Consider the following 21,772-nt stretch of genomic DNA (forward strand, 5'->3'; position numbering starts at 1 on the left):
AAAAAAGTGCTCCTTGCTCAGTTTGGTGTCTGTGTTTATTAATAGTACTGCCTTCTCAATTGAGCACAATAATCTGTGGGGTTGTCAAGGCAGTTCAGACCACTGGCTTGAGTGGTTTTCAGCCAGTTTTTGCTACCTAGGAGCTTAGCCCCTTGTGTGGCAAGCAGCAGAATATGCTTAGCTTGCAGCCAGGTTTGCAGAGACAACAGCAGGTGCTGTGTGACTTCCTGTAAGAGAATGCCAGAACCAATCTCAGATCCTGTATCAGAAAATGCTACCGTAACAGTTCATTTTCCCTGAGCTAAGCTGTCACATCTTTGTCTGTCTGGGTTGTAAACAGTTAATCTACCTGAGCAAATAGGTAGGAGCATTTTTATTTTTTTTCAGTAAAGTTTGATTCCTGGAGGCAGATTTTTTTTTCCCTCCAGTGAGTGTCAGATAATTGGAAGGGTAGGGTGAGGCAGGAAACCAAGACACGCCTTTGTTGGGACTTGTTTAAGAGCACGGGAATAGAAAAGCAGAAGAAGGGTGAGAATAAAACAGGTTAAATAAAGAAGAGGTGAACATTTTTGGATGATCACTCAGCTTCCACACACCTTTGGGAGGACGTGATATAAAGTGTAGGTGACAAATTTTGGTAGAAAGGAAACAGTTGAGGAGAAAAACAGATTTTCAGTTCAATAACCAAAGTACCTCCAGGTAAGTTCTATTACTAAAAGAAAACAAGTATCCTTTGTTTTCTTTCTTCTGGATTCCTTGAAGTTCTTAAGAAGGCTCTGGGTATTATTAGGCAAAATAGAGGAGGTTTTACATTTTCCTATGAGGAATGCAATGTAAAAATAAGGTTGTATGAGAGCTGGGTCATTTTGGTTTTGTGTCTGTCAGTGAATATAGCTCTTTTAAAGTGAGAATACCTGCTGAGAGATCAGAAGTGTGAAGCCAGGCTCTGGGTACATTTTTAATGCATTTTTTGAAACTGCTGTGCAAATAGATAAAGTTTAGCTGAATGTTCTCTGCTCTGTGAGGGCCACTAGCACGGTGAGATGTAGGTCCTCTGTTGGCTGTTTTTAAAACTGAGTGAATCTGAAACATGCTGGAGGAATAATGATTGTAAATTGGAGCTTCAGATGGAGGGTGCAGGGTGCAATACTAAGCAATTGATCACTAGCCCAGAGAATGCAAAAATTGCTTCTGAGTGAAAGTTTGTGTTGCTATGGACAAGCTTCTCTTTATCTCAGACAGGTGGGTTTATTTATCAGCAGTGACTCATTGATTATGGACTTTGGGCTGCATTTTTTGTCTTGAAGGATTAGGAGGCACTGTACAGTGTTTTGAAGCTTTGTCAGAAAAGCCTGAACCAGTTTGAAACCTTTCTGCTGCAGGTCTCAAAATTTGAATATGCTGGCTTAAGGTAGAGGACTTGTATTCTTTTCCTGCCTTTGGACTGACATGTAGAGTTACTCTGGGGAAGTTACTTGTCCTTCTGTAACTAATTTCTTCACCTGTGAAATGGTGACGGCAGTACTTGACTGCTCTGCAAACATTTTTTGTGTGATACCAGATTATTTGTCTCCCTTTCTGTGCCAGAGGTGAGAACTGTATGCAGATCAGAATGGCCGTACTTTGGCATGTTTCTCTTTGGGTAGCACAACTAAGTAGGGATGGTGAGGACATGTTGTTGAAAGGAAGGCACCTGGCAGTGCAGAGTAAAGTGTGGGCAATTCTCTTGCTTGTGCTCTGGTAAATGAGCACATTTTGGTGTCGAAAGAAGCCGGGCTAACCATGGGCAGAGCAGAATTTTGTTCAAGATGTGGTTGGGCATCTAACCTGTTTCCCTGGCATTAGCATCATTTCAGTGAAAAAAAAGTGAGCTTTTAAAACAGAATGAGGTCCAATTCCTATACTGTGGAGTAAAAGAGAGATCAGGAGTCATTTTTAACCAGTTCTATTAGTCCCAGGATGATGGCACCTGAAAGGCTTGATTAAGAGGAGGGGGTCCAAGAGACATTTCATGTGATGGTAAGACATAGTGTTTGCTATGTCAGTCACATGGTGTAGAAGAATCTACTGAGTCTCAAGAGTATTCACGATCAAAAGGTTCCACTGACATTAGATATTATTAATCTCAGAACCTTCTGGTGCCTCTTTCTCCTAATGGAATATCTCACAGCAGGAGCCTTATTAATGGAGGGAGGAGAGAGCTGAAAGGATGTGCTCTGAGAGTGTAAAAGCATTCAGAGATGAAAACTGGAAGGACGTTGTGAAGGAATAAAGCATCTGAAACATGCCAGCTTTCATTTTCCATTAAAATACATCATTGTGGCTGTTCTCCTCCCCTTCAGAAATGTCTGTAATAAACTTTATTTTCATTGCATACAATAACTACATTCTAAAATAGTAAGAAGGGTTCAAATGTCTCATCTCAAACCGGCTTAGCACCCTTGCCAGTGTGCAGACAGATGGAACGGTGTGTGCAGAAGGCACCCTGCAGGGTCAGGCTTATATGGAAAGTAGAGATCTAAGCATGCCTTGCAAAGTTGGGCAGCTGTTACTATTCTGCTTTTCAGTGCTATAAAGAGAGGAGGCAGTGTGTATATGTGAAGCAGTGCTGGACCTTTCTGGTTTCCAGAGCCATTCAGGTCTGCAAGTTTGCCGGTTTTGTGAGTGCCACAAGTGCACTATAGCCCCCTGAGCTGTTGTTCAGGTGGTGAGTGGGTTGCTGTGTCTTATGCTGCCTGCACTGTTCAAGAGTGATCCCACTTCACAAGTTCCTGCTTGTTGCTTAGAGATGGTTGCAAGTGGCTTCTCTGATTCAGCAGTGCTGCTACTTTGCCACAGACATAGCCCACAGCTATGTCTTCGTGAATCCAGATAGGAGTTGGTGAAATTTAGGCTTGCGGTGAGGAGAAAGTTCTTCACTGAGAGAGTCATTGGACACTGGAATGGGCTGCCCGGGGAGGTGGTGGAGTCGCCATCCCTGAGGCTGTTCAAGGCAGGATTGGACGTGGCACTTGGTGCCATGGTCTAGCCTTGAGCTCTGTGGTAAAGGGTTGGACTTGATGATCTATGAGGTCTCTTCCAACCTTGGTGATGCTGTGACACTGTGAAATGAGTTGGTCCTGGAAATTGGAAATCCAGCTCAGTCAGCCTGCTGGAACCTGGGCTGGCTTTTGCATTCATGGGGCAAACACACATGCAATACAGATCAAAATGCACCATGTGGGGCTGTGGCTTGTGTGGCTCCAAAGTTATGGGTCAACCTCTTGTTAGGCCCTCTTTTTGGAAGTTTTTTTCAGGAGTTGATATTAGCGAAAGATGCTCCCCTTTCTCAAAGGAGGTAAAGATGCAGAAGAGTGATTCACTCCATGGTGATGCTAACCTCTCCCAACATTCATAAGCATCCCGTCATCACTTCCCAATAGCAGAAAGGAAAAGGAAGTGGAGTTCTGGAACTACAAAGCAGTAGGAAAGCTGTGTTCCCTGCCAAAATGCACTGCCAAACCAGAAGATCTGACACCTAGACAAGAGCTTTCACCATCTGTTTTTACAGAAAGAGCTTAAAAGATGCTTCCACTGTTGGTGCAGTGAGGAAGAGTGGCAGAAATGGAGTAAATGACCAGGGACTGTTAGCCTGCTGGAGGAGGAACTCTCCTATATAGTCCCAATCTTGCATGTACCTTGGAATCAGCACTCTGGATAATCTTTTGGAAATCCCGAGTGTTAGCAAGCAATGTAAGGGCTGAGTAAAATCTTGCCATCATGGTTGCATAAGGACTAGGGTGTAGCATCAGAAGCCCCTTTTGCAGAGCCAAGATTATGGTCTGAAGTGCAGAGAGTGAGAGTGAGTGGGTGTTTTCTGCAAGGCTCACCTGGGTTTGTGATAGGAGGCTGAAGTGGTTTGACTAGTGTCTTCTGCACTCCAGCTGTTCCTGTCCAGCTCTGAGAATAGCAGGAGACAATCAAAGATCTAGATCTGAGCTTCAGATATTCCTGCAGATCCTCCACTTCATTTTGCCTTGTGTTACTACTCGGGCATAGGCAATACAATCATAACATCAAGCAGGCTACTTGGTAGATACTTTCTAGAAGGGTAAGTGAAATCATGAAGATCGGGCTCAAGTGGTAGCTGAATTGGAGAACACTGTCTTGGGTTTTGCCTTGAGCTAAACTCTAAAACTTGTAAGGAATTTTGCCCAAAGCATTTTTAGGCTCAGCTCGTTAAGTGTACAATTTTTGGTACAGCTGGGTCCTTGAGGAGGAGTCTTCAAACGCAGTAGTGAGGTTTGGCCTATTGTCACCTTGAGTGTGAATTCAAATCTCTTCCTTCTCATTGTTTGCAGCTGCTCAGGAGGAAATGTTAGAGAGGGTAGGAGTGTGTAACAGTGTATTTCCTTCAGAGAGAAGTGGTTTCCCTTCTAGCTAATGCTTCTTTTCCACATTCACATTTCTTAGTGGCATTTCTGCCTTGGCAGACAGTCATACCTCTGCAAGAGGCTAATTTTCACTAAAGAGGGATCCAAGTCATGAAGAAGAGTACACACAGCATGTGCAGCAGTCACTCCAATACTGACCTGAGCTGGCATTAAATTACATCAGATTCCAAATCCACAGAAGGGGCCTCCAAACCCTCTGTACTCTTCCTGTAATGCAAAGTGAAACACTTCTTTCCTCAAGCTCCTTGCTACAGAAAATATTAATTTAAAGGTACTGTTTCAACTTCTCTATAGTTGGTGCTGCAGCTTCAGCATCTGTGTACCCTGTGAATGCACAATGTTGCTGTCAACAGAGCAATAGTGTCTCTGCTTGGGCTTTTCTGGCAGTGCCAGCAAGGTGCAGATAGGGTGCTCCTGCAAGTGCCTGCCTTTCCAGTTCTGCACTGTTAAATCCTTCCCAGAGCAGATGTGTGGAAGTTGCATTTCAATCCTGTGGTTTTGACCAAGCCTTTATAGGGGCACAGCTAGAGAGTGTAGTGTTATGTCACAAAGTCTAGATTGAAATCTAGGTATGAACTTCTCCATCACTGAATGGATTTGCTTTAGTTGCCCCTATCTAACCTGTTGGCTTCGCAACCCCTTCTGCTGTTTCACCTCTGCTGCACAGTGCAGCATCCAGTTTTGTAGGCAAGTGTTGGTGGTCTGTTAACAATCTTCACATGGCTCTGGAATGGCTCTACAAACTCCCTGACATAGATGTCTTCCAGGCAGACCGATCCCTAATTGAAGGGAGAAAAATGCTGGTACTCGTGGGGAGCTGCTGTCATCTGCTATTCATGGACCTCTAAGTGCAGTCTTTCTGCTTCCCCTGCAGGTGGCAATGGTATGGATTCTGTAACAAAGAAAACGAGGCAAGATGGATCAGAAGTTACCGAAAGACGTAAGGAGGATCTTTTGTGTGTGTGTGTGTGTGTGTGTGTGCAAAGCACCAAATATCCCAGAAGCAAATGCCCAGTTTTGCAAGGGCTTGTATGCTGACCAGACCTCTCTGTTGAAGTCAGAGTAAGAAACAAACCAGGTCAAGATTAGACATTTAGAGACACATGGCATGACGTGATTATTTAGCTCAGGTGATTTCCCTGTGATAACGTTTCTAGCCAGTAGTGCAGACATTTGGGTTCTCCTGCCTCTGATATCAGTTCCCTGCACAGCCTAGAGAATGTTCTTTGGATTTTTTTTTTTGGCTGTGTATTATGCAGAAGTCCACATTATGGGAATTAGCTAAGAGGAAGCTAGTAAGGGGTCTGCCCATGGGCTGTGATTTTATGGCAATAGCTGTAGTTCAGAAGTGCCCAGAAATGCTACTTTCATATTTTACAGTGAAAAAAAGTGTCTTTCATGGCTGTAATGTGCTTAGTTACTGTAGAGTTAGAAAGGCCTGTTAAGCAAACACACAGCATTGTGTGCTAGTGAGACCGCAGCCCCCAGGTAGGGTGGTCTTAAGGGACTTTTCTTTAAATGAGTCAGTCTTCCATGGAAATGAAATAGGATATGTATCTTGTTTGCCTATTTAACATGCCATTACTTCTGCATTCTTTTCTTTCCTCAGTTATTACAGAAACTGTAACAACAAGACTGACGTCCTTACCACCCAGTAAGTGTCAGCCATTACTTCTGCTCAGTGTTCTGTGCCACTCTATGCTGTTTAACTGTGTTGTTTCCATAATTCCCTGGGTGCAACCAGTCTCAGTGCAGAAAGACTTGCACCCAAAGAGAAGCTGTGTTGAGATACCTCTCCCCATATACTTGTTGGTGCAGAGAATGAGCACTGTGTGGGGAGCACTCTTGGTCAGAAACAAAGCTGCATAGTCCACTAAATCTGGTAGACCAGACTCTCCAAGGGCTTAATCCCTGATATAGCATCTCCAGTGGTGATTGTCTCTTGGGGACAAGGGTCAAAAATGGTGGGTCAGCAGCCTCCACTGCTGAGGCTGCAGTATATTCCCATCATTTTATCCAGCTGACAACAGCAAGTGAATATTTTTTTGGTAATATCAGATATCAGGAGTGATTTCTACCTCTGTGGGGAAGTACAAGTACTGAGTATTGAAGAATCCCCCATGGTCTTTATACCATGTTTGTGATGAACTTGATGCAGTTGGGTCAGAAAGAAATTGTGCTGTCTTACTTATGGTGAGGATTTACAAGACTGTTGTTCAGTCCATGTAAGGAGCAAAACTTGACTACAGACCTGCTGGGTCTGCAGTGTAAATGCAGTAAAATCTCTGTTCTGCCAAGACACCTCTCTGCAGTTGTGATAATCTTGCCAGACATGAAGCTATTATTTCTCACTGAGCATCCTTGCTCTTCTCATCTTTTACCCTGAGAGAATGGCTCACTTTGTTCTCATCTCTTCCAGAAGGAGGAAGCAGCACTGGACTCAAAACATCATCCCACACTGGAGGGACTGGAGTTGAAAAGAGGTCTTACACTCATAGCAGCAGCTATGTGACATCAAGTAAGGAATGATGACATTATAAAGTGAGGAAACAGAGCAAAGGCAGCAGAAATGATCTGAGGAGAGATTTAGGGCAAGGAAGTAGGATGAGCCAGAGGTAAGGAAAATAGTGTTTATGAAAGTAGAAGTGGTGTATACTCAAAGAAAATGTATTAATTACCTAAGCTGGATGTGAGGATGGGTGAGTAAATGGCAAAATCCACATTTTCAGCAGGAAAAATGTGTTTTCAGGAGAGCAACAACCAAAAATGCCATTCTCAGTCTTGTTAAGAAGTCATTTGCAAATGAAATTTACTTTCTTTTAATATTTCCAAATCTAATCTTCTGACTGTTTCTATTCAGAACATAGTTTTCGTTAGTCATTTTGTTGATCTTGCTGTGGATAGACTATTACAAAAGAATTTCCTAGAAAATACTTTCTTGTATGTGTGTTTAGCACTTTGAGCAGTTGACAGTATTTTCTTAATGTGCTAAATCAGTATGTGCTGTCTACTTTATCAAAACAAGGTTCTTCTCTAACAGCATTCTTTACCCTGTTAGATTGCTGTGGCAAAGGTTTCTGAAGAATAAGCTTCCTAGGCAGGTTTCTGGCACACGTATCTCTCTGTCCCCAGTGGGACAAACTATGCAACTATCCTTGTAGAAAACATTTTCCATGCTCCAAAAGAGCTGACAAACCAATGGGAATGAAGTGCAGTTTGGAAGCTCAACAGGAGAATTAGCCATAGCCAATAGATCTGACAGACACCTCTATACCAATTAAAGGCCACAGTGCGAATCACTTTTCCCCGGGGTAGATGTGAAGTAACTCCAGTGAAGAAGTCAGTCTAATTGTCTGGACTGGCACTGGTTTGAGAACTGAGCCCAGCTCTGCAAACTCAGCTGACTGTGAAGGATTTCCATCTCCCTCGTTATTTCTTTTCAGTGTGTGGAGGAAGAGAAAAGAACCTGCACTTTAGAGATAATGACTTCTTGAAGTTTTACAGGGCATTTTCCAATCTCTGCTTTCCCACTCTGCTTGCAGAATGCCTCTAACAGCAGTCTGCTTGTCATAGCAGTTCTTTCTGCTGTATTAAGTAGAAAAGCTGCAGAATAAAACAAATCCTTATAGAGAGAAAAGTTGGCCAGAAAACATTCTGTTGATATCACAAGGGCATGCTTTTTTTTCAGGGATGGGTAAAAAATATTCAGTCTGATCCTGCTGATATGCATGGATATGTCACACTTTATATGTTACAGAGGGCTCCTTTTGTGCTGCACTCTGATCATATACCAGCACTGGATTTCATACAACAGTAGGAACACATTAGTTACAACTACTCAGTTCCTTCTCCACAGTACTGATGTGAATTAGAGAAATTCTTTCATTTGTCTAAATCACAATAGCCACTAACAAACTCCATGCTGCCTTGGGCCTGATCCACACCTCAATCATTTCTGCAGAAAATGAACTGACTAAGGCATGACTGAGAGTGTGGACATCTGCTTTGGAGGGGAACTGGGCTGATCTCTGCTTTCTCTTATCTCATGAACTGCATCTTTCAGCACTTTGAGTTTGAACCAACAATCTCCTGTTTTTTGTGGCCTGTGTCATATAGCACTTAAGTTTATGGGTGGATCAATATCCAAACCAAAGGCCAGCACCAACCAGAGGCAGATTTATTCTGGCGCAGGAGATGGCTTATCCATCCCCCCAGGCCAAAACCTGCTGTCATCATATATACCATTGGCAAGATTTGTTTTGAAACCAAAAAGAGAGCCAGTACTCCTCACTGCTCAAAGTGTTGAGGTGAGTCGAAGTTAGATCCAGATGTGGTCCTTGTCTGTCTCTAGTTGTGAAATACCAACTCAAATTTGCCTAGCTCAGAAGACAGTAACATAAAGCATCCAGGATGTACATCCAGAACACTTATCTACAATTTGCTGAGAGTACTGGTGTTTTTTTTACCTATAGGTGGAAGTGGTAGATTGAATTCATCATCATCATCCTGTGGCTACAGACAAACCCAGTCTCCCAGCTCTACTCTCACCAGATCACCTGGCTCAACATTTGAAAGAAAAACATATACCAATCGCCATGCAGCATACGAAGGTATCACAGAACAGGAGGAAACATGTAGCATCCTCTGAGGTCGCATTAATGCAGCATTGTCCCAGAGAGCAGAAGAATCCTATTGTGATTTTGCTAGGAAGTAAGCCATCAGGGACACATTTTAATGATTAAGTCCTATATATAGTAACACTCATTCCTAAAAGAAGTTGTGGCATATTTTTGTAGACAGACATTAGCAACTCTTCTGTATAATCCTGAATAGCGCTGGTTTTCAATGGAAATGTTTCTTACCCACTGGGATTAGGCAACTACCGGCAAGACAAGTTTTGAAAGCTTTCAATGATCTTGTGTAAAGTATTGATGAAGACCTTTCTTTTTTTCTGCAGGGAGCTCCAGTGCCAACTCTTCTCCTGAGATTCCCAGAAAAGAGTTTGGTATGTTTTAGAGCTTTCCTCCTAACATTATGGCAAGGTCGTGTGAGCTGGTGACCACAGTGGCATTTTGCACATTACTGTGTCTTGCTCTACCTTTGCTGCCTTTGAATTGGGCAATCAGTGCAGCTCCATGACTTCAGAGAAGATAGTAACAGCTGATAGCAGGGTCTTTAGCTGATACATATTCAAACAGGTGCATACTGTATACCTTCATCTTCCTTTGTGAGGTTCCCTGTATAGCATAGCAAAGGGAGAGGAGAACATAGACGTGGGATGCTTCCTAACATTTCCTGCCCTCTCCCCCTGCATTCCTAGCTGGGACCTCCAACCAAAAAAGCACAGATTCTTAGGATTTGGAGCCATTGCTGGGTGTGATTTTCCAGTAGCTCTTTCTAGACTTCAACCTGTTTATATGGAAAATTGAGATGGCTATCAAGTGGTATATTAATGCTGAACAATGTCAGCGGATGGGAGTTTGCCCTGTCCAAACTCTTGAGCTGCTGGTTTTACACAGTGTAGGTAGTGAGATAATATAATCATGCCATCATTGTGGCTTAGAGAGGATGCAAAGTTTTGTGGTGTCCAACCTTGGTCAAAGGGGTAAACAGACCTATTAGCTTCCTTTTGGCTGTTGGAATGGGAGACCACCATCTGTGAACAGCATTTGGTCTAGAGGTGCTAAACATGCTACTTATTCTTTAAGATACTCTAAGGTCTAAAAAGGGCCTGGTAAAATTGCTAAGGTTTCAATTCCCTATCAGTGCCCCAAATGAAGGTTACTTTCTGAATCTGAGCGCTTCAAGCAAGAGTGTGCAAAGCCTAATACTGCTTTTCTCTCATTGCTGTTCACAGCATCTACTTCTACAAGAGGGAGAAGCCAAAGTCGAGGTGGGTGATGCTGTTCTTTTAGAAGCCTCATTTGTTTTCTTCAGTCTGTTCCATGCTGTATTAAATGGACCTATTTTGTATCTGAAATCAAACAGTTTACATGTAGAGCAGTCAGAGCTCAGTGTGAAACCTGGCCCTAGCAAAAGTCATGGTTTAGACTGTGTCAGAAGGGAAGAACTACTTGGAACCTGGACACCTAGGGATGTAGGATATAGTCTTCCATCTTGCCTGTTCACTACCATAAACTCAGTTGATCCATGCTCTATGACTTGCCTCTGACATATTTACAGTAATTGTATTCATCGTTCACCCACTGCGATCTATCTTACAAACCATAATGCCATACCTAGAAATGATCTCATGCTGGTAGTAAGGAGATGGGAAGGAAATTAAGGGCTTGCTGTGGTCTGTTTAGCCAGCTCACCCTAAAGCTCTGCCTTGTTTAAATCATTCAGCTCTTCTAATAATTTATTAACAGCACTGGGGAAAGCAGGATTATATTGCTCTGTAAGAGAGCAATATCTGTTCCCAGTTGCTTGAAGAGGAAACTATAATGTCACTTTATCCAAGTTCATTTTAGCAGTGGATATAAATCAAAGTGTGCTTTTGCATGCTCCTCCTGGAGAGTGTCACACTTACCAATTATTCTACCTCAGATCTAGCATGCTATATTGCTGAGCTCCCAGCAGAACTAGGCCATACATAATAAAACATACACCAGAGAATCAGCTCCAGCTTCTCATATTACTTTGGAAAATAATTCCAATCTGTCATCTTCTCCAAGTAAATGCCAAAGCCACTATTTCTTTTATAGTGCGTGTGCTGTCAGATTTCATGTTGAGGAGCATGTATCCCATGTCCTGGCTGGCCAGTTTGCTTGTAGGTAGCAAGCTTAGAGGCTTGCCCCAACCAGATCACATTAACTCTGTAGTGTCTTGTGCTGGGCAGTACAAGCCAGTAATAAATCAAGTACCTAGTGAAAGTGTTGGGTTTAAACTGGCCTGATTACATTCAGTGAGCCTAAAGAGAAGTCATCAGGTTGTAAGAGACTAAATCATATAGCTCATTGTAGAGAAGACAGTGTGAATTTTACCCAAAAAGTAGCAGAGAGTTTTTGTATTTGGTAAACTTCTTTTGGCTCTTTAGGCTTTTGGCAAGAAGGACAATAATAACTGTTGTTAATAGGAGTAGCAGTGTGATTGAGGACTGCATAGTTAGACCTTCTGTATGTCTGGCAATAACAATGTATTGACATCAACAGAGGTCTTCATTGAGAAAAAAACAGCTCGCTGGGATTAGAAGTAGCAGTATGTGACCCCAGAACAAAGTCACCCAAACCAATTTACAACCAGTTCACAGGGGCCATTTCTGCTCAGATCATGCAGGAAGACAGCAAGATGGAGCATAGCAAGAAGGAATGAATTCATTTCAGCCTAAAGATTCATTCCCAGCCCAGGGCACAAATGCATCTCACTCCATATTCATAAGCTGCATTTTCTCTTTTCAGAGAGTGAAATACGAGTCCGGCTGCAGAGCGCATCTCCCTCTGGCAGGTGTAAGTGCCTCTGGCAGGCTTTCGTTCCAAGGGGACTGGGTGTTAGACAGAGGGTGTTGCTGCTCTGGGTATTTCTGCAGCATTTCTGGGACCCCAATCTTCATGTTGACAGAAGGCAGCAAGTCATTATTATTGTTTTCTGTTAGGAACGTTAATTTGTCTCCCCTTTCTGAACAAGGAAGCATGCGGTGGGTTAGATGGTGATCTTGCAAGGATGTAGTTGTACTTAGTTCCAAAAATGAGACGCTAAAGCTTTGTTGTTATGTGGCACCCCCAGTAGTCAGCCTCAGAAAGCACAACAGAGTCAGGTAAACTCCAATGAATGGCTTAACCAGGGCAAGATGACAGATTAATTAATGCTTTGGAGTGAGTCTGGACACTTGCTTCTTCTTCCAGGGACAGAGCTGGATGATGTGAAGCGTTTGCTGAAGGGAAGTCGATCTGCCAGCTGCAGTCCTACTCGAACACCGTCAAATACGCTCCCGATACCCAAAAAGGCTGTGGTGGAGACAAAGGTGGTTACTGAGAGCTCTCAGTCAGGTACTTGGCAGAGGATGGTTAGCAATGCTGGAACCTCTCCAAACACTATTTGCCATAAAAGTACCTAATTGCTGAGAACATCTCAATAAGAACACATGGTCTCTGTCCCAGAAGCTGTGACAATACAGAAAAAGAGTCAGAATGCTGGAGAGCTGTCCAGATGTTGCTCTAACAAGAGCCATCTTGGGTAGCTTTTTAGTGACTTGTCTAATTTCCATAAAATTCAGCCAGCTCCTGGTGCCAGCGGCTTTAATTCAGAGGTGATTCTAGCAGAGACAAGAGCTCTAAGCAATATGCCTTATAACAATTTGATCTCTTATCTCTGAGCAAGGTGGAGATAGCGCTGAAGGCAACATTTGGGTCACATCACATGGTTCAGAGATCACTAGAACTTGGTAATGATAGAAGTGGTGCTTAAAGTACTGTAACCAGCTTTTACTATTTACAAGCCTCACCCACAAAGCTCGAGACAGTAGTATTCACATTCATTTCACTGTCCTCCACTGGTATCTAAAAACAAGCAAAATCTTCTTTCTTGTGCATGGCTCAAACCCTGTTTAAACTGGAATTTTTAGTCCCATACACTAATGAACCAATTAGAGCCACACATAGGAAGCAAAAGTCATATGTCCAGTTGCCCAGAGTGATTTATTAACTCAGTGACAGAAAAGACTGGATGAGGCACGTAGTGCCATGGTCTAGTTGATTAGATAGGGCTGGATGCTAGGTTGGACTGGATGATCTTGGAGGTCTCTTCCAACCTGGTTGATTCTGTGATTCTATTCTGGCATATTAGCATCTACAAGCAACAAAATCTCTTCAAGGTGTTTTGTGAAGGATCATACTATCAGGCCGATCTTCCATTGGTTAAAATCAGCTGGCACTGGAGATGAGTTATACCATGTTAACCCGGAGTCATTGTATTGACTTCACAAGGGCAATTGAAATTTAAGGCAGCTGAAGTTGTTTGCCCTATAAACTTGTAATGCATGCTAAGCCATAAGCCTGGTCTCGCTGATGACCGCTTCTGTTTGGTTTTGTTTTTACAGTGTCAGGGACATACGATACAACCGTAGTGAATACTGCCCTCCCTTCATACATGTGGTCCTCCACTTTGCCTGCTGGGTCTTCCCTCGGTGGATACCACAACAGCTCTTCCTTGATCAATGCTATGTCTCACTCTACAGGATCAGGTATGCTCCCTGAACTGCCCAGGCTTGAAGGATGCAACTCCATACTGAAGCTGTGTCAACATCAGTGCTTTGTTTAGTACAGCAAGACCTAAAATGAAAGAACTGTGATGGCAGGGAATATACTTGACCTTTCTCTGTTTTTCTGTAACCTGGTGCTCTCTGCTTCTGCACTGACTGTATTTGAAAATCCTTCTTTGGGAGGATCTATTGTCCTCACTGCCTGACCTGTCACTACATTTTGATGTTAGCTTTACCAGGAAGGTCAGGCTCACATTGGCTGTCAAAACTAGTTTGAGACTAGTTAACATTGGATTGCCACGGTCCATTGTAGGAACAACTGAGCTTAATGCTTCTATCTGCCTACACTAAAGATGTAATCAGTAAATGTTGAGTGTGCTCACTTCTAATTGCCAGGGATGCTGTATTTCCCAGCTACAGAGAGGAGCCACAGGAAGCCTTATTACAGTATGCTACTGAAAGCTTTGCTTTCTCACATAGTCTAATGATTGCAACTTGTCTGATGGCAGGATTATCTCTCCTTTGTCAGTTCAGCAAAGGAATAGTTTGATCTCAAATTTTTCAAGATTTTTCCTCTGTGCAACTATTGTGCATTTTCATTTCACTTCTAAGTGACTCTGGCTCTTAATTTTTGTGACTGGGCCACTGGGCTTCATGTGCGGGGTTTCTGATTCCAAAGAAGTCATAACATTTCACTTCCTCTTTTTGCAGTTTTTGGTGTTCCAAATAACCTATCTCCCAGCAGTCACACTCTGAACACAGGCCTGAGCACCTCCTCTACAGGTCAGATTTTTCTCATCTTCACTCCATACAGACTTCATAAAACTCCCTTCAACATGACTAAACCACTTCTCTTCCTTTCAGTCACACACACTATGTCTACACAGCACAATGTCATCGTATAGGGTTTCTGACTGGGCTTGCGAAGGGCACAGGGTATATGAGAGTAGTCTGCACACTGCATTAATATTGCCACACTGGTTCTGGCATTAAAGATGCCACCTTCCAAACCATTTACTTCTCTCTGGACATACTGTGTGCTGTTAGAGCTTTAAAACTTCCCTTGGTCAGTCCAAGATAGTTCTCTGAATTTACCTTTTTCAGAAGTATTCCACCTGTATGCAACCATGAGAGTGTTCTCCTAACCTAATGTTTTTTGTCACCATTACTGTCCTGGGCCAGCACAATTCTCTGAGGAAAAAAGCCTAATATTTCGTAAGGAAGGTGTTAGAACACAATGTTTAGGTCTATGATGCCTACACCTAGCTGTCAACATTTCTTGGGAGAGGTCGTCATTGTTATAATGGGCTTTGTTTTGGTTTTAGCCAGAATACCACCTGCACTGCAGGACTCCTGTAATCCTCATTACAATGTTTTCCTTTGCAGTGTTTGGCGTTCAAAATAACCTGGCTCCAAGCTCTTCAACCCTGACCCAGAATGCTACTGCGGCCTCTGCAGGTCAGCAACATTTCAAGCCTAAACTGTGACATTCATCTGTCAGTGTGTGCTGCCTTCTCCCACTTCTTCTATAGTGGCTAGAAAGTTCATATGGACAGAGGTTCCTTCGTTGCCCTCTTATTGTGTGAAGCAATGTGGGACGAAGGGCCACTGAGGAATATTTCCTCTGCTTTACATATGCAGAAACAGCTCCCAGTGCCTGTTTAAGCATTAAAGACTTGCTTGCTGAGGACAACCTTGCTTGTTTGAGTTGCCTGAGTAGCTGAATGATAAAATATCTTTGAAATGGTGCACAGCCCAAGGTCAGCGTGTGTGTAGGTACCTTATTACCCTTCATCTCCTTCATTCTCTATTTGCTTCATTACAGCATATGGGATGAAGAACACTTCTCAGAGTAACACCGTGGCAAGTACTGGTGTGTCTGCTACAGCAGGTGAGTGTACCATTCACAGTTGTTTAGGCATGGCCTTGGACGAGCATATCATGGTACAAACAAGTTAGAGATTCAGACAACTAAGTGACACTAACACCTAGCTCCTTGGGAGCACAATTTGTCACTGGACAAGTCTCCTACCACTACCTTTCTGAAAGGAAAGCAAATGAGTCAGAAGCTATGAATGAGCAAATGAGCTGGTCTGATTCAGATCTCTCCCGCTCTTTTGTGACTTGGATGATTTAATTGCGGCTACTTCTACTCAGCTGGCAGTTGACTACATAGAAGATCAGATGTGTGAAATTGTGCTTCATCTGAAGCCAAAATATTTGCAAGGTTGCTTTTAAACATAGTTTTGCTGTAGTACCAGGCTCAGCCTTAAAAATCAAGGAATTATCTTACACATGGTCAGACAATTTTTTAATGGGAGAAGTTGTGGTCTTTTTACTGGTGTGTTATCTGTGCATGATTGGTATTCATCTTCTCCAACTTTTTTTTCTGTAGCTTTGAGAGCTATGAGAGCCATAAATCAGTCTTACTTTTTGTGTAAGAGAAACCAGGTTTCTTTTTGTAACCAATGACTCCCAAAAATGAGGCTAAAAAAGCAGCTGTAAATACTACAGAAGTTATGATAACATTCCTAACACAGGTTTACTCCAGGTTGGTGCTAGAGTAATGGAGTAATACTGTTCTAGTTGTCTGAACTTGTGTGCAAATTCAGGTTTGTACAGGCATGTGTGACACTGTGTAATGGCAGAAGGGTGACTGCACCACTGTTTTTGAATCTTGTTTGGCCTATGCCAAACCTTTTAAACTACAGATTCATAACTGTAGTTATGAAGTTACAGCTTCATAACCATGCCTGGCTCACAAGGATGTGGACTGCTTTGTGCTTGACAGATTAGGTCTGATAAAGGTGCTCTTCATGTTGGGCTATGCAGGCTGTGATGACCCTTGAATGTCTCTTTCAGACTGAATTTCTGTGGTTCTGTAGTAAGAGTGTGAGAAGCAAAGTGTGATAGATTTAGAATGTCTGCTAACAGTTGCTCCCCTGCTAGTGAAATGCATGTCTCTAATGGCATGCACATCGCTCCTCTTAGCTTTAGTAGTGACTGTGTTTCTTAGTGGGTGTCTATAGTAGTGGCAACTCCAATCACAACAGGATTACATATTTTAATGAACAGAAAGTGCTGTGGCACACACTCATATCCTCCTCTTTCCCATCATTTACCAATATACCAGGGGGAACCATTCTGAGCTCCCAGGGAGATGATGTACTGCACAAAGACTGCAAGTTTCTGCTGCTGGAGAAGGAGAATGTCCCAGCAAAGAAGGAGATGGAGCTCTTGATCATGTCAAAGGACAGTGGCAAAGTCTTTAATGCCTCTGCTACTGGGCTTAATGGAGGTAGCTTCTCTTCTTTGGGTCGTGTGGGTATGCTGAGGGCAGAGAAATGGAGATTGATCTTAGAGGGAGTTCAGATTTCAGAACATTACACCTGACTCAAAACACTGCAAGCCAAATAAAAAGCTCTGGTGGGTAGTTAGCCTGTAGCCATGCTGGCTGCAATATAGTTCTAGCTTTTGTACTTGAAGCTTCAGAGCATGCCTTGGAATACTTCACAAAGCTTAGGAGCTTTGAAAGCAAAAAAACAGATCTAGTTGAAACAGTTAGAGCTATTGTGGTTTCTTGATTAGAAAATGTGCATTTGGTCAATGCAAAATGCCAGTGCCTGACTGAACTTGTGTTGTGACGGTGTGAATTATATCCTGTTTCTGTTCGGATCCTTTGTAGAAGACACCTTGAAAAAAGAGAAGCAAGGATTTTCCTCCTCTTACGCTGCAGACGCTGGTTTAAAATCAGATGCAAATGGTAAGAGCTTGTCCTCGTGTGAATGCTACAGAACTTTTCCCTTCTGCCTCCATTACTACATTGCCTTTTCAAGCTCATGCTCTAAGTTTAATCATGCACAGAAAGACTGGTAAAATCTCTTTTCCAGGAGGACTGAAATCCATGCCTGCAAGGGACAAAGCAGCTTATGCAGGTAAGTGATGCAGTTGAGAGTATCATTGGAAGATGCACCAAAGCACAAGATATGAAAGAAAGCAATGGTTCTTGAGTGATGTAAGTGACCTCTGAGCAGTGACATTAGAGGGAGGGGATGTTGAGGAGGCTGCTCGGTCTGTAATGAATAGGGCATGTGCCAGAGAAATTGGTACCAGTGATTTGAGTTTGGATGAGTAGGCATTTGGGGTATTTTTTGGTATTGATGGAGAAAATCCTGCTACCAGGACAGATTTATGTGGAAGAGAGGGTTCCAACAGACCATACTGGCTATTGCTGTCATTGGTGGCTCAAAACTGTACAAAAAATGAGCATGTTTTCTAGATGTTGCTTTAAAGTGTACTGAGTGTTGTCACATGCTGGAATTCCTACTGGGAATGCTCTCCCCAGCTTTCACAAGGACTACAATTACACCCACTGTGTGCAGAGTGGGGTGTAAAGATTTTTCTCCACACCTCTTTGTATAATGGATCAGACTGTGGTGTCCTTATTTTAAGAGATTCTTGAATCTGAGGTCAAGTAGCTCTTCCTTAACTGGGTGACTGCTTCTTCCCTCTTCCAGAAATACGAAATGGTGATGTGGGAGGTGCAGTTGGATCAACACCATCCTGGTGTCCCTGTGGTTCCTGCTGTAGCTGGTGGAAATGGCTCCTAGGTTTGCTTTTGGCCTGGTTGCTTCTGCTTGGATTGCTTTTTGGACTCATTGCTCTGGGTAAGAAATAACCGAGAAGCAAAACATGTTGAATGGGATAGAAAAACAAATGGGATGCAAGGTGACAAAGAGGCCAAGTACCAGAGATACTGAGCCAAGAGCTGCGAAGGAGCACTTTCAGCTTGATGGTAACTGTCATTAAGATACTACACATAGAATGGAAAGGTAATATAAACCCTTGATAAGGGCTCGTATAATCTTAAAATGAGTAGCATAGGAAGACTTTGGATCTGAGGTCTTCTCAGAGACTAGCAGATTCCAGATTGGTCATTTAAACTCCAGTTATATCTACTAGAATAAAAGATGCAAAGAACAGTGGCCATAGCTGTCTAAGGCAGTGTTGTCTTGTCCCTGCTGTTAGAAATAGGTGTTTCAGGAATGCATCAGTGGCAGCATGTTCTTCAGCATGTCACTTTAACCTTCCAGCGGAAGAAGTGAGAAAGCTGAAAGCTCGAGTTGAAAACCTGGAAAAAATCAATGGTGGCCTCCTGGCACATAACCAAGAGAATTACAAGATAGAAAAGGATGCTTCAAGGGTAGACTTTCTTCATGGTATTTCACCCTCCTCGACCTTCCCTTATGAAAATGAAGAGTCAGTCTGGTTGATGGTGAAGAGCAGACTGAACAAGGAAGTAGAACGAGGTGAGTGAAGTCACAGTCACAGTAGTCACAGTCACAGTATCACTAGGGTTGGAAGAGACCTCATAGATCATCAAGTCCAACCCTTTACCACAGAGCTCAAGGCTAGACCATGGCACCAAGTGCCACGTCCAATCTTGCCTTGAACAGCCCCAGGGATGGCGACTCCACCACCTCCCTGGGCAGCCCATTCCAGTGTCCAATGACTCTCTCAGTGAAGAACTTTCTCCTCACCTCCAGCCTAAATTTCCCCTGGCACAGCCTGAGGCTGTGTCCTCTCATTCTGGTGCTGGCCACCTGAGAGAAGAGAGCAACCTCCCCCTGGCCACAACCACCCCTCAGGTAGTTGTAGACAGCAATAAGGTCTCCCCTGAGCCTCCTCTTCTCCAGGCTAAACAATCCCAGCTCCCTCAGCCTCTCCTCGTAGGGCTGTGCTCAAGGCCTCTCACCAGCCTCGTCGCCCTTCTTTGGACACGCTCAAGCATCTCAATGTCCCTCTTAAACTGGGGGGCCCAGAACTGAACACAGTCAGTGTCTGTGATGCTGTGTGAGACCAGATTGTTTAAAGGGGAGTGGGAAGATTTGCTTGCCCAGTGGCCTAAGGACCAGGACTTCTAGAGTGCATTGAAGTCTGTTGAAAGAGGTGCTCTCAACTGCCCTCACAGACAGGTTAGACTTGTGCTCAGAATGCTCCCACTAGCACTGGTACTGCATCCCTTAAAGCCAGCAGAAAAGGGAGAAGAAAGGAAGCTGTGCACATGTCATCCTGTGCCAGGATCTACCATGTTTGCTGTAACAAGTGGGTTTTCCATTCCGAAAGAAGCACATGGAAAAATGAACCCACACTTTATTTCTTGTGCCACTTACATTAGCAAGAGAATATTTTACTTCTGTTTAGCAGATGATGGAAACAGGTTAAGAATAGAAGAGCCTACATTCTCCCACCTGTGGAAGTTTCATATGTTTCTGAAAGTGAATTTGCTGAGGAAAGTGCACTTAGAAAGCCATGGTGTGCTTGATACTCTGTGCTGCTTGCAGCCTCAGATTCCAAGTGGAAGGATCCTTGTATGTGAAGCCAATAGTTACTATGTTGTGTAATGTACTCTAACAGCCTCTTCACTTCCTGTTACAGGCTACTTCCGAGGGGAGAAAGGAGAAGCTGGTCAGAAAGGTAAAACCATACAGTCTTTCTCTTCTCCTGTCCTATTTCTTGTCTCTGGCAGTTCACAGATTTGGAGTGGATGTTGCCTACAAGGGGCAATCGACAGTGATAAAGATGAAGCTGTTTTAAACAAAAAGAATCATTGAATCATTTATGTTGGAAAATACTTTTAAGATCATGGAGTTTAACTGTAAAGTTAGCACTGCTAAGTTCGACACTAAACTATGTCCCTAAGCACCACATATATGTGTCTTAAATACCTCCAGGGATGTTCACTCAACCACTTTCCTGGACAGCCTATTCCAATGCTTCCTTTCAGTGAAGACTTTTTTCCTAATGTCCAGTCTAAACCCCCACTGGCACAACCTGAGGCCATTTCCTCTCATCCTATTGCTTGTTACTTCAGAGAAGAGGCTGACACCCACCTTGCTACAACCTCCTTTCAAGTAGCTGTAGAAAATAAGGTCTCCCCTGAGCCTCCTTTTCTCCAAACTGAACAATCTCAGTTCCCTCAGCCATTCCTCATAAGACTTGTGCTCTAGGTGCTTCACCAGCTTAATTTCTCTTCTTCAGGCATGCTGCAGCACCTCAATGTTCTTCATGTAGTCAGTGTCTCAAAACTGAACCCAATACTCAAGGTGCAGTCTCACCAGTGCCAAGTATAGAGGGCAAGTCACTTCCCTAGTTCTATTGGAGTGTAAAACTAGTTGGCTATGTAAACTGTAGAGGACCTGATCCCAGGCAGAACGATTACAGGAGGCCCAGCTTTGCACTGTGCAGTGTGAAAGGCCTGTTCCTGGTATCACTATTGGGATGGCTCTGATAATGTGCTATTCAAATGTGAAGTGTCTCTGTTCACCTAAAACTCTTTCATGTTTCATTGAAGATGAGAAAGCAATTAGAAGAGTAAGATGTATGAGTAATCACTGGAAATATCTTCAGAATCAATCCTGATTTTAATTTTTTTCTCTCTCCTCAGGTGACATGGGAATTCAAGGTCCCAGAGGTGAGTCTGGAGTTACCTACTTTCTCAGGTAGATTGGCAACCTGCCACAAAGCCTAGGTAGCAAATGTATTATTGTTCTTCCAGAAGTTAGGTAAAGAAGCTGATGCATTTTGCAGTTCACACGTGGTTGTGCAGTTGAATGGTTTTGCTTTTCTTCTTGACAAAGACAGTTTTAAAGTTCACAGCAGAAGAAATAACAGATCTCACTTTGAATCTAGAAACTTCTTTCACCTGAGTGAAAGTCATGCCTGAAGCCAAGCTCTACTTGGTTTAATCACAGAGTGCTTTGCATGGTATATTTTATTCAATCAATTGCATGAACACAATGTGGCATGGCTGGAGACAGTAGAATTTTGGAACATGGCAGGAATATAAATTTGTTTTTATAAGGCATGAGGGTTGGCTGAAGTGACAAACAGGCAAGACCTGTTGCTCACTGACTGTCTATTTCTTTCTCTCCACAGGAGAGCGAGGACTTCCTGGTGTTCCAGGTGGGCAGTAGTACAATTCCCCTTGAAGAAGGACATTTAGTCACATTACAGTAGGCAAGAATAAATTCTACACTGCAAAGTTAGGTTAAGGTGGTTCTCTAGAGTCAATATTTAATATAGACTAGATCAGTTGATTACTACCATAGTCGAAGCTACAGAACAGCTCAGGGTCACA

The 21,772-nt window shown here is 43.1% G+C and overlaps 1 protein-coding gene across 1 annotated transcript in view; it reads left to right on the plus strand.

Moving 5' to 3' along the window:
- Positions 1-597: 597 nt before the first annotated feature.
- COL17A1 (collagen type XVII alpha 1 chain) overlaps positions 598-21,772 on the plus strand; it is a 41,874-nt gene continuing 20,699 nt past the window's right edge. The window contains exons 1-21 of the mRNA XM_064144438.1: positions 598-699; positions 5,308-5,373; positions 6,043-6,087; positions 6,853-6,951; positions 8,906-9,043; positions 9,391-9,438; positions 10,291-10,326; positions 11,834-11,881; positions 12,278-12,421; positions 13,471-13,614; positions 14,344-14,415; positions 15,019-15,090; positions 15,458-15,523; positions 16,766-16,930; positions 17,318-17,395; positions 17,523-17,567; positions 18,150-18,299; positions 18,726-18,941; positions 20,071-20,109; positions 21,080-21,106; positions 21,571-21,597. Coding sequence (XP_064000508.1) covers positions 5,319-5,373; positions 6,043-6,087; positions 6,853-6,951; positions 8,906-9,043; positions 9,391-9,438; positions 10,291-10,326; positions 11,834-11,881; positions 12,278-12,421; positions 13,471-13,614; positions 14,344-14,415; positions 15,019-15,090; positions 15,458-15,523; positions 16,766-16,930; positions 17,318-17,395; positions 17,523-17,567; positions 18,150-18,299; positions 18,726-18,941; positions 20,071-20,109; positions 21,080-21,106; positions 21,571-21,597 — 1,714 coding nt within the window. The 5' untranslated portion in view covers positions 598-699; positions 5,308-5,318. The remainder of the gene's footprint in view (positions 700-5,307; positions 5,374-6,042; positions 6,088-6,852; positions 6,952-8,905; positions 9,044-9,390; positions 9,439-10,290; positions 10,327-11,833; positions 11,882-12,277; positions 12,422-13,470; positions 13,615-14,343; positions 14,416-15,018; positions 15,091-15,457; positions 15,524-16,765; positions 16,931-17,317; positions 17,396-17,522; positions 17,568-18,149; positions 18,300-18,725; positions 18,942-20,070; positions 20,110-21,079; positions 21,107-21,570; positions 21,598-21,772) is intronic.

This window comes from Pogoniulus pusillus, chromosome 6 (assembly GCF_015220805.1).
Source record: "Pogoniulus pusillus isolate bPogPus1 chromosome 6, bPogPus1.pri, whole genome shotgun sequence".
NCBI lineage: Eukaryota > Metazoa > Chordata > Aves > Piciformes > Lybiidae > Pogoniulus > Pogoniulus pusillus.